Source organism: Anas acuta, chromosome 1 (assembly GCF_963932015.1).
Source record: "Anas acuta chromosome 1, bAnaAcu1.1, whole genome shotgun sequence".
Classification (NCBI taxonomy): Eukaryota; Metazoa; Chordata; class Aves; order Anseriformes; family Anatidae; genus Anas; species Anas acuta.
The window spans coordinates 81678774-81694003 of NC_088979.1; the positions used below are offsets into that span (position 1 = coordinate 81678774).

At 42.6% G+C, this 15230-nt stretch overlaps 1 protein-coding gene across 11 annotated transcripts in view; it reads right to left on the reverse strand.

Annotated features, from left to right (window-relative positions):
• The window catches only part of HSF2BP (heat shock transcription factor 2 binding protein), a 47419-nt gene that overhangs the window by 15189 nt on the left and 17000 nt on the right, over positions 1–15230 (reverse strand). For 5 of the 11 annotated variants that reach the window (XM_068685339.1, XM_068685328.1, XM_068685351.1 and 2 more), the window contains 2 exons: positions 12003–12106; positions 3555–4271 (listed from right to left, as the gene is read on the reverse strand). In XM_068685339.1, coding sequence (XP_068541440.1) covers positions 4063–4271; positions 12003–12106 — 313 coding nt within the window. In that variant the 3' untranslated portion in view covers positions 3555–4062. The other 6 variants (XR_011097460.1, XR_011097458.1, XM_068685287.1 and 3 more) reach the window with 3 other exon arrangements.

Sequence of the window (15230 nt, forward strand, 5' to 3'; positions counted from 1 at the left end):
TCTTACACTTCACTTGACACCGGTGGCAATACAGCAACAGAAGAAAAAAAGGCATTTATATCTCTGCAGAGAGCTTCAGAAAACTCACCTGCCTTTCTAACACCCGCCACATTCCTCTGCCGTAGTTCAAAGTGACACCCAAGTGGCATGAAAGCCACTCGAGTAGCTCAGTCGGGCCTGACTTTCCCCATTCAGCTGGGAAGCAGGCAGGTTGTGTGCTATCCCGCCCTCCCCCAGCCCGTGTCCAGGCCCTCACCAACCCTGCCCTCTCCTGCCTGCAGCCAAACAGCACGGAAAATGAAAAGCACGCCTTCAAAAAGATTGAGCACCTGGCATCAGAAGTGCTTTAACTGCAGTCGCGCCCACAGTAAAAATTATAGTCCTATAAATTACACGTGGGACTATAATTTGGTCAAGGTCTTTTTAAGGTTTCTGGCCCAGCAAGTTATAGGTTGTAAAGGTCACCATAAAGCATTGGAGACGTTAAAATCTGTATGACCTCAAGAGTTTGCTAGTGACTTTTACCAGCTGCAGCTTGGAACTCATATCTTGGAGAAGGAATTGGCAGTGGCAGAAGTTCTTGCAGGGAAATTACGTCCCGAATAACACGGACATGTCCAGATGCAGCTGCCCTGGGGATGCTGTGGCTGGAAGGGAAGGGGCAGCAGTTCCTTGCACAGCCCTTGCCTTGTGGTGTGCAAAGGCACTGGTCAATGTTAAGGGAGGAAACAGAGGTCCTTTTTTCCCTGGTAAAACTCCCTTCTCCTCACCACCAGCATCCCTCCGGACTGGAAGCAGTAGGAGAGATGAATCACCCAGCATTTGCACGACTTGTAAAATCTTATCGATTCTGACGTCCCATCCTGCTAATCACAGCCTATCACAAGTGCAGATGTTAACCCGAAGGCGCTGGCACAACCAGATGAAGCGCAATCAGCCCAAAGTTCACTTGTGGCCGTACCACCAAATGACCACCCGCTGCCATTCCTCCTCTTCCTTCCCTCTCTTCCCAAGGGCCAGCAGGCAACCACACACCATTTTCCCTTAGGAACGGGACAGCTGGCTGCCCTTGTCAGCCAAAATCCCACAGGCCCTTCCAGAGGACGCTCGTGCTGCCATACCTGCCACTCAGAGCCTCTGGGGAAATCCAGAGGTCTGCCTTCGGGCTGGTTCTTACCGTCTTCTGCTGAGGTTTTCCAGCCAGCTCCTGCTCAAAACCTACCTAAGGACCTCCACAAACAACTGGTGGGGCAGTGCGTTGCATAGACCAATTCCTTAATTTACAGACAACATGTTTAGAGGCCCCTCATTCGTTTTTCCTTTGCATTTAATCAACCATCAGCATCAAATGTGAAAAGGGAGCATTTCCCAGGAGTGCCAGTGAACTGACGTAATTTCAGCAGCTTTGTGTGCAGTACATAAAACTTGGAGGAGTAAAGTTCAGTTTTTAATTGTGCAGCTGATACTGTGAAGTAAACGGGTTATCTCCTACAGATTTTTAACAGAGATTTTTCATCTTTTGAGATGGTTTAGCGTAAGAGTCGAATTCTTCCTCCAGCCATATCACTGTGAATCTGGAGCAACGCCGATAATCTTCTCAATCCAGCACCAAACATACATTTTCTTCTTCAACTGAAACTGTGAGATTGTGCAACGGAGGAAGTGACAATAATGGAGTACCTCCGGACTTTGAGCAGGGCTACTGAAGCTTTCACTGCCTGAACTGCCTTGTCTCCTGCAAGCTGGTAAGGTGGCTGATGAGTTACCATACAGAATAACCCAAACTTTTCAGCGGGATCCAGAAAAAGCACCCAACAGATGAAAACGAAGAAAGAAACAACAACAAAACCACTTTAAAGCCAGCATTTCCAAAGCCTACATTGAACTCTGGTTTTAAACCAGTAAAGCTTCCCAGTGGCCCACAGCTTCAGGCTCAAATTTCACAGAAAATTAAAACCAAAGATTTATAATATATATTTTAAACAGTCTTTAACTACAGCAGGACAATGTAGTGTCATATTGTGTTCTATATACCACCCGTGTTCGACTCGGGAGTGTTTCACAGACGGGGTGACTCCTTCTCATTTATCAGTCTCGCACAATCAAACCCTTAGACCAGAAAAAGGACTTTCTCAAGGTAGGTGGCTCACTGATGGTGTGGTTCTGAAGAAGCAGTCCCGGCGAGCTGTGCCTGAAGAGCAAGGCATCTGGGAGGCAGTCAAACACTTATCGTCAGATCTGAGCAGCCTGCTGGGCAGAACTGCAGTGTCCGGACTCACCTGTTTTAAGGTGGCTGCTAAGTGCTGAGCACACCCGAGGTTTTCGGTGGACACACAATTAAAATAAACAGCCCTGAGTGTCTTGCTTCCTGGTTTCACATGGAAATTAGGTGCAATTGCATTGCTTGTCCCTCTTCATACCATTTACATGTGTCAGTCAGGCTTCACCAGTTCTGCTGCTCACAGAACTACTTTTCTCTTTTTCTGGTATTTACTGGCTTCCAGAAGTTTGATGAAAGACTTTCATGAGCAGATAGCCATTAAATGAAAAGTGGATGCCCTTTAGTGTTTCTTAAAATTGAACACTTTCATGAGTTGATATTCCAGGAAATTATAGGTTATCACTCTGATCCCTTTAGGATTAAACTCTATGAGGTACAGCTAGGATGGCACGATAAGAAAACAAATCCAAAGAAAGCATGCTTTAAAGAAGATTTAAGCCTTCCAAAAATTGGCACCTGCTAAGTTCAATGTGGTCTTGAATCAGACGAAGTGGAACCCCATGCAACCCTTTCGTGCATGTGAGATCTGTATCTTGTCCTTCACGTGAAATAGTCCCAAATCAGACTGCTACCATCTGTAGTATTTGAGACAATTATTCCAAGTGATTTGAAGCTGATATACGGCATTTCTAACTGCAAAAATTCATCGTTCTGCAAAAAGCCTTATAGGAAATGCTCTCATGCCTATACCTTAACCTACACTTTTTACAATGGTCTTCCTGTAAAGCTACGTGCCAATCACAGCATTTAAATCCTATGTATTTTCTGTACAGCTCGGTTAAAAGAAGTTCACGCTGAGTTTTGTTAGCATGTTGGATCCACAGCTGAGGCACCACAAATTTAGTATGAAAAAAAGTTGCTAACACAGCGCTGCATTTCTCATTTGCTATTCCCTCGGACAGCATCACCTATCTGGCTGTCATCACAGCAATGGACACTATTTTTTTTCCAAAATAAATGTGTAAATCCCACCAACACAAAGCAGATGTTTGCATCAACCAATGAGGTAACCAGGTTATACAAAGAAGCTCTAACAAGCGACACAGCTTTGAGGCAACGCAATGCTGTTCCTGACAGAGGCAGTTTATTTGGCCTCTTCAGTGCACAACGAGGTACCACAAACAGCAGTAATTCATTCCTTTTTTTTTTCCAGGCCTTTTGAAAAAAAAACAATGGTTCAATTTCTGGAATGCTTGGCAGTCACAAAATGCGTTGATTTGCAGGTCCAGTGGATTGATGTGAATTTTGAAAACAGAATCCATTACACGCCATAGAATGAGAGTTTTCTTTTATTAAAATGGAAAGAGAGAGGAGAAATAACAACAATAACACCAGAACTTGGGATGCATACTGACACAAGAGTTAGGAAAAGCAACAAAGGTTTCCTCCAGTACAATAATTCTTAAGGGTGGACCAGAAGGATTATTTACCACTGCAATAAACAAGGGATTATCCATGTATGAGATGACTATGCTATTTATTCCCTATACGTGATAAACAGACAACATAACCTGTATCACTTTGGAAACCCATTATCAACACAATTCTGCTCAAAAAGATTAGGTCTTTCCCGTCTCTACCAGATCAGCTAAGGTTATATTTGGACAGGTAAAATCCAACACATTTTCCTCGGTATGATTTTACTTGGGTTAGGTAATTTCAGAAAAGGATTTTGTCAGAGGAACTTAGGCTGAGTTTTTTTCAGTCAAGACTCATTTCCAGTAACTCTTGCAGCACAGAAACACAGGAAAGACATCAGCAGTTGGTGTCACAGAGCTTTTCTATGCTTCATACTCAAGTATTTTAAGATCTTCAAGTAGTTCTTTTGCAAGTGCTTGCAGATCCGCATTGCGGCTCTTTGTCAGCGCGATGATGCGCTGAAATGGCAAAGTATCACGCATCTCAGAGGCTGACTTGGCTAACACTTCTGGCTCCAGAATCATGGACTGGAGGAGCCGCAGCACATGCAGGCAGACTTCTGTATCCGGGTCTAAACATGGGGGAGGAAAAAAAAATATATCCAGAGCTTATTAGAAGCGAGTCCCAAAAAAGTAAAGTTCGACGCTGCCATTCCTCATGACCCACCACGTAGGTGGGGAAGAGCTGAAGGGCCGTAACTTGCAGCTGCTGGTGGGCTCCAGAAGGAACCTGAAAAAAAACCACCTAAGCCCTCCTCAGCAGCTTTTGGAGGGACGGACAACCAGAAACCTTCCTCTTGCCTTTCAGATTTTGAAAAGGTTGTAAGTGAGGACATTTATCAACTTGAATTTATTCAGTCAGGAACCAAGATGTACTGGATGCAGTCCAATTTGAACGCACAACGAGCTGTATCCCATTGCTACTCAGACTTAAGAAACAAACAGGCCAGCTAATCAAATCAGCAGTAAATCACCACGCTTTCCTTTAATTTCTTTCTACATAAGCCTTCAGGTTCCTTCAAAGCTCAATAAAATATTAATCTTTACAAAACTTTCTTGGTAATGATGTATCAACCTTTCAAGTGTTTAATTCGGTCTACACAAAATTGAAATGGGTACTGAAGCTAAGCTTGGGCTGAGGCAAGTTCTTTTATTTGCTGGCTGATTTAATAACTACACCAATGGTCTGAAAAAGGAGTAAGGAGAATTATTCATTAAAGCATGAGGGGAAATGCTGAAAGCACCCAAGGGAGAAAATGGAGTAAGATGGACAGCGAAAATGACTATGGCTTTGAGCAAGAAACTATCTGTTCAGATGGGAATTTTTAAGCAATTCCCATTGGCGTAAAGCTGAGGTACAACATTAAAGAAAGTGACATCTGATCTACTCCCACAAGCCAGCCATTAGCTCTCTGCCTCCATTTTCCATCAATAAATGAGAGATGGAGGCCTTTTCTACCATATCTTCTTCCCTATTTGAGGTGTAAACCTCTGAAGAAGTCGTTCTCCTGAGAGATGCAGAGCGTGGTATAGCTGGAGGACACAGGAACTGCCCCAAACCACTCAATAACATGCGTTTTCTGAGCTCTTGTGCAACAAGAATCTTAGTCACTGGACATACTGGACAACTTTAGTCATCCAAGTCAGTATTTAAAAACAACAACAGCAACGATTAGTGCTGCACGCCCCACAGAAGTGACCGTGCCCATAGCACAGCTGCTGCTCCTGCTGGCTCCTGGGCTGAAGGCCCTACAGAATTCCTTTTCATCATCATCTCCAACAGGAGCTGGAGGAGAAGTGGAGCTTTGTGAAGTGATAAGGAGTCAAAACTCATGGAGGAGTGCTGCAACTCAGCCTCACATACAGCAAGGCTTTAAGCCCGGTTTCTTGGGCAGCAACACTTCGGTAAACCCTTTTGAAAAAAATGTGGGTGCAAGGTTTTGGTTTTCCGATTTATGTTGACCTCACTAAAAGCCTCGAGTTCTTCCTTCCATTTCTTCCATTTTTGTCTTCATGCCTGCTAGTCCTTTTTAAAAATTCCTATATTTTTTCCAGTTACAATGTTCAAAGTCTGCACTTTTCATCTGCACCCTTTCTCTGTACTTAGTATTCCTCCCTGGAAAGAGCAGTAATAAGACACAGCCCAAACAGTCAAGAAGAAAGAAGCTTTTCAAAGTGAAATCTATGTAGCTCATTACAATCTTGCTCCATGTGAGATTTCCCTCCATGAAATAAAGACATTAATACTTATAGTGACTTGCAGTGCTGCTGGGAAGCTTCATGCATGTAAGATGTTGTAAATCTCTGGATGAAAAGTGCTCCATTATTAATGCTGTTACAAAGCATCTACATTAGCATTATCTGCAAGCGTCTAAAGGCTGTAGAAAGTAAAGAATTGATCAAGGAAGATGTGTTAAGCAGGGGAGGCAATGAGATTAGTATCTGTAGGAGATCAGGAAATGACTTCCAGCTTGACTAGCAAGAATCTTTTCCAGTAAGAGCAAAGAGATTCTAGGAAGACTCTCCACCAGCAGCCAGGGAAGCCCAACAGCTTGAGTCACTCAAGTGAAGCACAGATTAGGCACTCAGGCACACAGCAAAGGAAGGAAATGGTCCTACACCAGAGGATGACATAACATGCATTTAACCTCTCATTTCCAGGGCTGAGTATGTGTTCCGAGATGCTCTGAATTAAATAAATACATATGCCTTGAAATATGCTCCCTTAAAATTACATATGGTTTTGAGAGGAGTACTTACTACAGAGAACCACATTTCCTAGGAGGATTTTTAAAAATAACCCTGGAAGTCTTTCTCTTCCCTCTCCTATATCATTAGGGATTTTTTCTAAAAGACCCATCTAGAGAATGCTCGCAAGAAATGTGAGGAATCTTCATTATTCAGCATTATCTGTATTTCAATAGCTTCCAGATTTAGTCATTTCTACACTAGCTGAGTAACATTTTGTTTGTACAAGATGAAAAAAAAAACAACAACCAAAACTAAAAAGCTTCAGCTGCAATCAAATCATTGCACCAACAACTAGCGCACACGTCTCCTGCCCTGAAACTTCAGAACTGCGATCATTATTTCTGGGGAAGAGGGTAGGGAATCAAGCTGCTTGCCTCAGTCGGGGACGACACGTGGAGCGTAAGCCAGCCACCCTCATAAAACGCTGATGTCATTTTAACAAGGTATTGAAGCTGCTGGAGTTGGCTGACGCTCTGTGAGCTGCCAGCAGCGCCGTTTGATGTCACTGGCATTCGGTCACTGACAAAAGCAGCTGATAACGTGGCCAGGTTTTAGTCACATCTGTCATTAGCACCCTGCTCGCAGATGAACTGTTCCCTACAGCGGGATTGCAGTAATTGCATTACATCAATGCTAAACAGCTGATCTGCAATTGGCTCTGAGCTGTGTGAACTCCATTCACACGTGCGCCCGTACCATTCCCCGGCCACCTGAACACAAGATGTATTCCCAGCCCGCAGTTTACAGCTACGCCTGTGTATGACAGCAGTATTTCAACAGCTCCCCACCGCTGCTGCTGGTGTAATTCAGCTCAATCACTGTCTGATTCTAGCACAAAGGGACAACCTCTCCCTTCCCTTTTTATGAACCTGTCAGACTGCCCGTGTTCACGGCGGGTCTAGCAGGGCCACAGCTTGTAAGATCCCGTGGAAGATCTTACATTGCTAGCACTGGTGGAGCTGAGCTGGTAGCTGCAGCAATGCAGGGTTTTCAGGACACTTTCATAATGCTGAGAGGTCTGAGGAGCCAAGAGGTGTTGCAATAAAGGCCTTTTGTGGGGAGGAAGCAGGGAGAACACTGTGGCAGAAAAAAGAATGAGTTTTGCTTGCTGTTGCAATTCTTACGGATCCAAATGTACTTTCTCTTTCCACATGCTTTCCCCAGCTCCTGTAGAGCAGCTGGGCTTGCTTCGGTCTGCTCCCTGGCAAAGAAACTGCTCTCACTATCAGCCATGGAGTTCAGCTAAGCAGAATCCCCCACTCCCCTACAGATACCTGCCTGTCATGCTTTTATCAAGGAAATCCTTGAGAGAGATTCGCGGACTTCCCAAGAGGAGAAGCATCATGCTCCTCAGGAGAACATCAGCTTGCACGAGCCTGCTGTTAAGTAGGACGAGGACCTGGTCAAGAAACTCCTGCTCAGCGGTACAGACAGCCACTTGGGGCTCAGCTGGAGCTCCATCTAGACAAACATCACTTGCAGCAACTGCTCAGAGAAGAGCGTGGAAAAAGGGCAGCATTCAGCAAGACCTCCTCTAGCCACTCTTCCAGCCCCTTGTCCAACAGTGGTTCAAGGACTTTCTGCGTCAGAGCTGATGTATTTGCATGCAAGAAAATGGATGTGGTCTTTAAGGGTGAGAAGGGCAATCCTCTTCTCCAGCCCAGTTTCACAGCCCTGAGACTATGAAACTGTTGAGAGCCTGACAGCCCGGTAACTGAGGTTTTGATTCACGAACCAAAATTTGTTTTAATACAGACACTGATTTATAAACAGCGGGGCTCTGTTTGTCCAGATGTCTTTTAAATAACATGCTGCCATGCAAATAACCCGACTTTCAAAAACTCCGACAGCCACATGCAATTCAAACAGAAAAGAAAGGCATTAAAAACCTTCAGGGTTAGTCATGAAAAGCAAATATTGAAGGTTGCAGGCAGCATTAGCAGAACGAGAATGCGCTTCCTATAGACATTTATAAAGGAGCCCATCATTTGCAAAGAATTTGGATAAACAAGGTCAGATTTCCGTATGGAACTGCTGTGGATGAAACTGAAGGGAGAGGTCTAAAATTAGTCCTTGTCTCTTGACTTCTGTTTAATGAAGTACCTGCAGCAATTTCCCAGCTATGGATGGGAAATGTCACTGACATACTGCCTCTGAATTCCACCTTTCTCATGTATCCAACGAGAACACTTTTTTTTTTTTTTACTGCAATATGGGAAAAAAGGGGAAAAATAAAACATTTGTTTGTAGATGTTCTGTATGATCAAAAATTTAAAAAAAAGAAAAAAAAGAAAAATGAAAAAACAAAACAGTATTTACTATTAATACCTGAGCTGAATGCGTTTTCTTACTCTTCAAAAGATCCTTGGAAGAGAAAAGTCCCAGTCTACCTCTTGGGAAACTACAGATTGAAAGTCTTATTGCATCCACAGAAGTAAAGCACTGGAAAAAAATAATACTGAAAAATCTCAAGTGGGTTTCTACACAAAATTATACAACATCTTTTTCTCCTGCTGGGGACGGGGCTTCCTTAAATCTGAAAGTTACATAAAACCTTTAGCCAAGATACCAACACAGGGATGGCAGATGGAGATGGAGAAAACTAAAGCTGCCTATTTTCTCCAAGACAGTAACAGCTGCTCCACACACAAATGGTGCTCCGCAAGAAGAGAACTGCACTAATCCCACAAGCTGCTCCGCAGACAGCAATCTGAGTCATCCTGCACATGTTTCATGCTGGTGCCAGGCTGGGAAGGTACAGGCAGGTACAGGTGATACCTATACAACAGCTCAACAGCTATCGGACTGTTTTCTTCAGTGACCTCTGTTGTGTATTAAAGGATGCTCACCTTTTAGACAGTACATAAAGGGGGGAGAAGGAGAATAGTCGCAAAGTGCTAAGGCTAGAGAGAGCTGCATTACCTTCAAAAAGTGTGTCAAACATTTGTTTTTCTCCTATTTTCAGTATAGCCTCCAGCAGAAGGAGCTATTAAGAATTCTTTCTCGTGAATGTGAAGACAGACTGGCTCATCCAAATTTTCTGAAGGCGGCAGGACAGACAAACCCAGTTTGTTGTTAACATTCTCACTCCAGCAGGAATCTTCATCGGGTTCACTTCCTTTCTCTTACCAACCGTGTCTTCAATATCAAGGCATATTTCAAAAAGCCAACCTCAATCAAACCCCTCCTTGCTTTAGTTACAGCAATTTGGAATAAAGAGAGTCCAGTTATTTATTATTTGCTCTCTTCTTCACTTAATGGGAAGTGCATTCTTCCTCAGGGGACGAGAGTATTGTGAAGGGACTGAAAGTTCTGAGAAAGAATCAAGGGATTTAATAGCTGTGTACAAGCAACTGGGAGAAAAATGGCCTTGATGTATCGTATGAGGTCACAGGCACTTGTAGCCTGGTGACAGCAAAGCAAACAGGATGATTCCCTGAAAATAAAAAAGGCAGAGGATGATTTCTGGGGCCTCTCTTAGTGGGAACGGTGATAAAAGCTTAGAGAACCGTGGAAAGCTGAATCATCTCATAAGCCTTAACCAAAACACTCTCTGAGAAAGCTTCCTGCAGGAAGGCAGAATATACAGGATACCCTGACAGCAGAGTGCATTGCTCTGCTCTTTTATATGGAAAAAACTGTGAGGCCTTCTGCTGTAGCAACTCCAGATGTATCTAAGCTGAATCATGGCTAGCAGAAGCTGAAGATGCTGGCCACGGAAACAGCCGAGGAGCACATGTGGGAGGGAGCTACTGGAAAAGTTTAGAAATGGATTAAATGCAGAGAAAAGGATTGAGATCTCACAAAGAGTGACGGGAACAAGACTGGGTCTTGGATCTGACCTCTCATCTGATATACAAACTGGTCAGCCATCTCCCCTGACAGTAAGCAGACTTCCTCTGAAGTCAAAAATCTGAACCAGCAGATGGAGTTTATCTGAGAATCTTACTCCTTTGCTGTAGCTGGAGAAAATTATTATCAAAAAGTAAAGGAATTAGCCATGCCCATCTTTTCCTTCCACCACCCTGCCATACGTGATTAAGGCTTTCAAAACGTAGAGTAGCTTTTCAATTTCTTATTGCCATTAACAGCTGCAAATTATTTATAACTGTGCCCTGTTTCATCCTGTTATATGACCTGGGAGCCTTCTTCAAACAATAGACTGCATCAAACAAGATTAGCTTCCTTGTCTTATCACAACATTTGGAAGGGTACATTTGGGAACTCACATTTAGACAAGGTTTTTCAGGTTTTGGTTTGGTTGTTTGTTTTACTAGAGCAACAGCTTACGTATATACTAGCCAAACATCAAGTGAAAGGAAATCTGAGCTAACATATGTTAAATTTCTACGTACGGCAGGATAAAGGATGATATACTCAGTTCTCTCTGAGAACATGATTCTTCTCATACTACATTAAAAACTATAAAACAGACAGGTGCTTTTCAACAGTGTTAGAAGGATTACTAAATTTTCTAAGTCACAGAAGAGTGAGCCTATGGCAGTGCAAAGCAGTAAGTTGTTAGGTAAAAAACGTGAGCACCTACATTGTCTTTAAAATAGTTGAGGGAATTGTGAGAACTGTGAGCAGCTTCCAGATTACCTGCCCAAGCCTAAGCTTTTCAAAAACTTTGATATTAAATTAGTGCCTCGAAAAAGCAGGTGCCACCTCTGCCACTTCAGCTACCTTTTGTATTTACTTCTTGTATTGCACAGCAGTAGAGAGGACTAACCTCCCCGATCCTATGAACTGCACACCGAAATCTTCTCATGGTCAAGCCACAGAAACTGCAGAAACCCAAGACGGGGCAAACTCCAGGAGCAGTTCACAGGCAGGGCAATGTCACGACTCTGTCCTTACTGCTGTCCTTACTGTCCCTGACAAGCTGTGCATGCAGCTGCCAGCCAAATTCCAACGCATGCTACCAACGTCAATCTCTGCTGGCTCCTACGCAGGGATTTGGAGCCTCTGAAAGAGCAGAGCCTTGATGTCAGTCTTGTAGCTGACAGTGGCAACAGAAGTCCTTGAAGTCCTGCACTGACCAAAGGCAAAGCTGGGAATAGTACTCAAGCCGGGCAAGCTCAAATCCTATTAGAGCAAAATGCCAGCCTTAGCTGAGGAAGGGGTCACTTTTGTCACAGGCTGAGCGTAGCTCCGGAGATTGGCTTATTTCCCCCAAATGTCTCAGAACACAGTCACATTTTCTTTTGTTAAATATTAGTGATAAATAGTTTCACTCAGGTTTTATTCTCAAGTTGGCACATGAAAACACAGGTGGCTTTTTTGAAAGCACTTCACAAAATTTCACCGTTTCCTATTTGTAATACTACCACCCATAAATTTTGTATTAATGGAGTTATTACACACAGCACCAAAAATGTGGTGGGAAATGAACATCTCCTGCTATTTGACCTTTTTGTTTACTTTTAATCCGAAAAAAGCTTTACATATATCAGGTTACACATAAAAATTTCTATTTTGGTATTTGCAATACCTATTCCCAAACCACAGTTCCCAAAGTCACAATCTGCAAGGTTCTCAGAACATCTTACCGTTCAACAGCCACCACAGCAAAGGAATAAAACCTGGACTTTCACTGATGTACTTCAAGCCTTTCAAGTTGATGCTCACGTTGTAAAGTGACATCAGCATTAGCCTGAAATGGAAAGGGAAAAGAAGTGACGTTCTTTGATTTCTTTGCGTCTTTTGCTATTTACACTCATCACATATTGATGCAGAGGACAGAACCAATATCCTGCCTTCCAGGTAACACGGGAAGTCGTCGGTTTGGCAGCTAGAAAGCATTTACTTACTTGGGAACTGAAAAAGATCTAACATGACACCTCTGACAAACAGAAACCAAGACCGCTGTTATTGACAGTTGCGCTGCACATCAGTGTGCAAACCACACAATAAAAATACACATAGCAAGTCTACAGTAATTTTAACCACATTCTGAAAAGCTTCCAGAAACTGCATTTCCTAATTTACCAGCCCCCTAAATAAGGAAGTTCATTAGTCATTTTTAGGGCTGCATACCAAACAGGTTATAAATTAAGCCAAAGTCTCAATTTTCCTACAGAGGCGAAACCAGATTTGTTGGAGAAGGCGCCGCGTGTGAAAAGGATGGCTCCAGCCTGCCAACCCCACCAGCTTCTCCCAAGGAGGCTTCCACTGCAGTTATCACAAGCAAGAAAAGCTTCAGCACGGTCACTAACTTGAAGAATCTGAAAACCATTAAGAAAAGCGGGGTTGACTGCAGGTGCCACCTCAGCCTCAGCTTTCCAGTGCTACCCAGAACAACTGTTAATGCAGAGGATTTTGCTGGTATTAAGCCTTCTCCTGCAGCTTCTGCTTTCATCCATCCTTCCAGCGATATTCTCCTGCTCTGCCCTTTACGCAGAACATCTGTGCAGCTGTGCAGTAGCTGGGAAGACAGGATATTAGCGCATTTTATGATTTGCTACGGTTGATGTTGTTGTGAATCTCTATTTATTTTCCAAAGATGACAGCGTGCAAGTCAGTTTTCTGGACAACGGAAAGGGAAGAGGAATGAGCCCAGCTCCTCCAACATTTACGGAACATGTCATCATACCCACCCACAGCGCGCTGCTGGGTTGCAGACAAAACAATAGCGGAGAAACAGGAATGGGTTGGAACTTGCTGCTCTGTTCTGGGGCCAGCTTGGCTGTTGTTATCTCTCCTGGCTGCGATAAACCTGCCTGCCCCTGTACTGTCACCATTTCCAAGCAAGAGGGAAATAATGTTGTTCCTCATGGACTTCACACCTCATGTCCTGTACTCAAACAAGCGGCCATGCCTGAAGTTACTATGCCACCACCAACATTTCTGAAAGTACTGTCAGACAGCAGGAATGGAAAGCAACACGAGTCAGTTCAGGCAGCAGTGGAAGAGGTGTGAGTTATATTATGTGCTGCACTATTACCAGTTTGATCACCTAGGCTCTTAAATAGGTAGAAGAAGGAATAGTAGATAATTAAATCTGCTCCATCAGGGGCCACCAACAAGCAGCGTAAGGTGCTGTGGAGCTGAATTTGCAGCTTGTAAAGCCCATGTGTTGCTTTTCATACAGCCCCTGCAGCTCCTGCTGGGTTTGAGAATCCAAGCCCTGACAAAGGACAGCAGTCATAATTACATATAATTAGCCAGAATGAAAGGGATCAAAAAGACAATACCTTATAAAGGAAAGTGGTAACATCTCTTGGCAATGTCTTTCATCATTAACCTGTTTGACATTTGTAGTTAGAAATAATGTGACGTAAAAAGATGCTATGCCTGTATTTTTCTCTTACTTGTTTGCTTTGTGCAGACGAAAGAGACAGCGTAGTGGTGGTGATCCAGGAAAGTGCTGCTGTTTGGAGTGGCAGAAGACTTAACCCACACCAGAAGCCAATGTTAAATGGCTAGCCCAGAAGTAGCAGCATATTATTACTAATTAAACACGCTCACATGGGCACAACATAGAAACTTTTGCAGATACTTCAAACCAGCCTCACCTCTTGCACATTCCAGCAAGTATTTTTCGAAATCCGTATTCTTATTGAAGGAAACCTGACGCACAGAATTACTTTATAAACAATACTTTCTGGGTTTTGTTAACATGAAAGGTTTTTTTTAGTTATGTACTTTGTAGTCTTCACACTTAGGCAAGGCTAAACTTAATTAACGTCATGTACTACTGTATCTGTCAATGCTTTCTTTAAAATCTAGAACTAAAAGCACAGCTAAAGTCCCTTCTCTTTTCTCTTTCACTGATAATCCATGGGATTAGTACATACAACCAAATCTTTTCACTGTCTGCTTTCAATTACCACATAAGCAAAGTTGAAGATTCTTAACAATTCAATATAAACAATTGTGTAAATGTTATTGATTGCCTAATAATTAAAAATGTTGAACAAAGCATATACTAATGAAAAGAAAATCTATTATCTTTCAACACCACTGTTTCAGAAAGGCAAAGAAACCATGAGATTTCAGCCCTAGCACTCATGTAGATGTCTTGGTTATACCTATAACATGCTCATAGACTAGAATGGATATTGTAGCAGTGCTGGAATAAATGAGTTATTCTCTGTAAATGTTTTATTTATATGCTGTTACAAGTAAAACATGATTGCTAGAACTAAAAGAGAATTCTTTTTCAGTTTACTTTGCGTTTGATACTGCTGTGTAGAATTAACTCAGTTTCCCCTGATTTGTCACACAGAAAAGAAAAATATTTTTTAAAATATAAGCTAACAAAGATTTTTAAAACAAGAAAACTGAGCAAAGAACAAACACACCCTTGAAAATATGAAGCCAATTTTTCTCTCTTATTGCTTACATTTTAAGTTGATGTTTTCCTTCCATGTAACACCATGGTGATGTTTTAAGAGAAACACATTGCCTTTCCACAATAATGGACATTTCCATCTATGAGATATAGCTGAGAAAATCTGTCTGTCTGTATGTATATATGAGTGTGTATGGGTGTATATAAACGTAATTCATGATGACTCTGTCTATATATAACTCTTAAATTTCACTATAATTTCTGTTAACTATCATATCTTTATCCTGTGATTGTCTTTCATTTTGAACTACCTTATGTTCCTTATGGCAGAGAGTTCTTCTGGCATGTCTGCTTAGGAAAATGTTATTTAGAATCAACATGCAGCCAAAAAGCTCACGTGCAGTGAACAACTTAAAAACAAACAAACAACCCCCCCAAAATAACCTTCTTTGCTGAGCTGGGAGAGTGGAAAATCTCCAGAAAG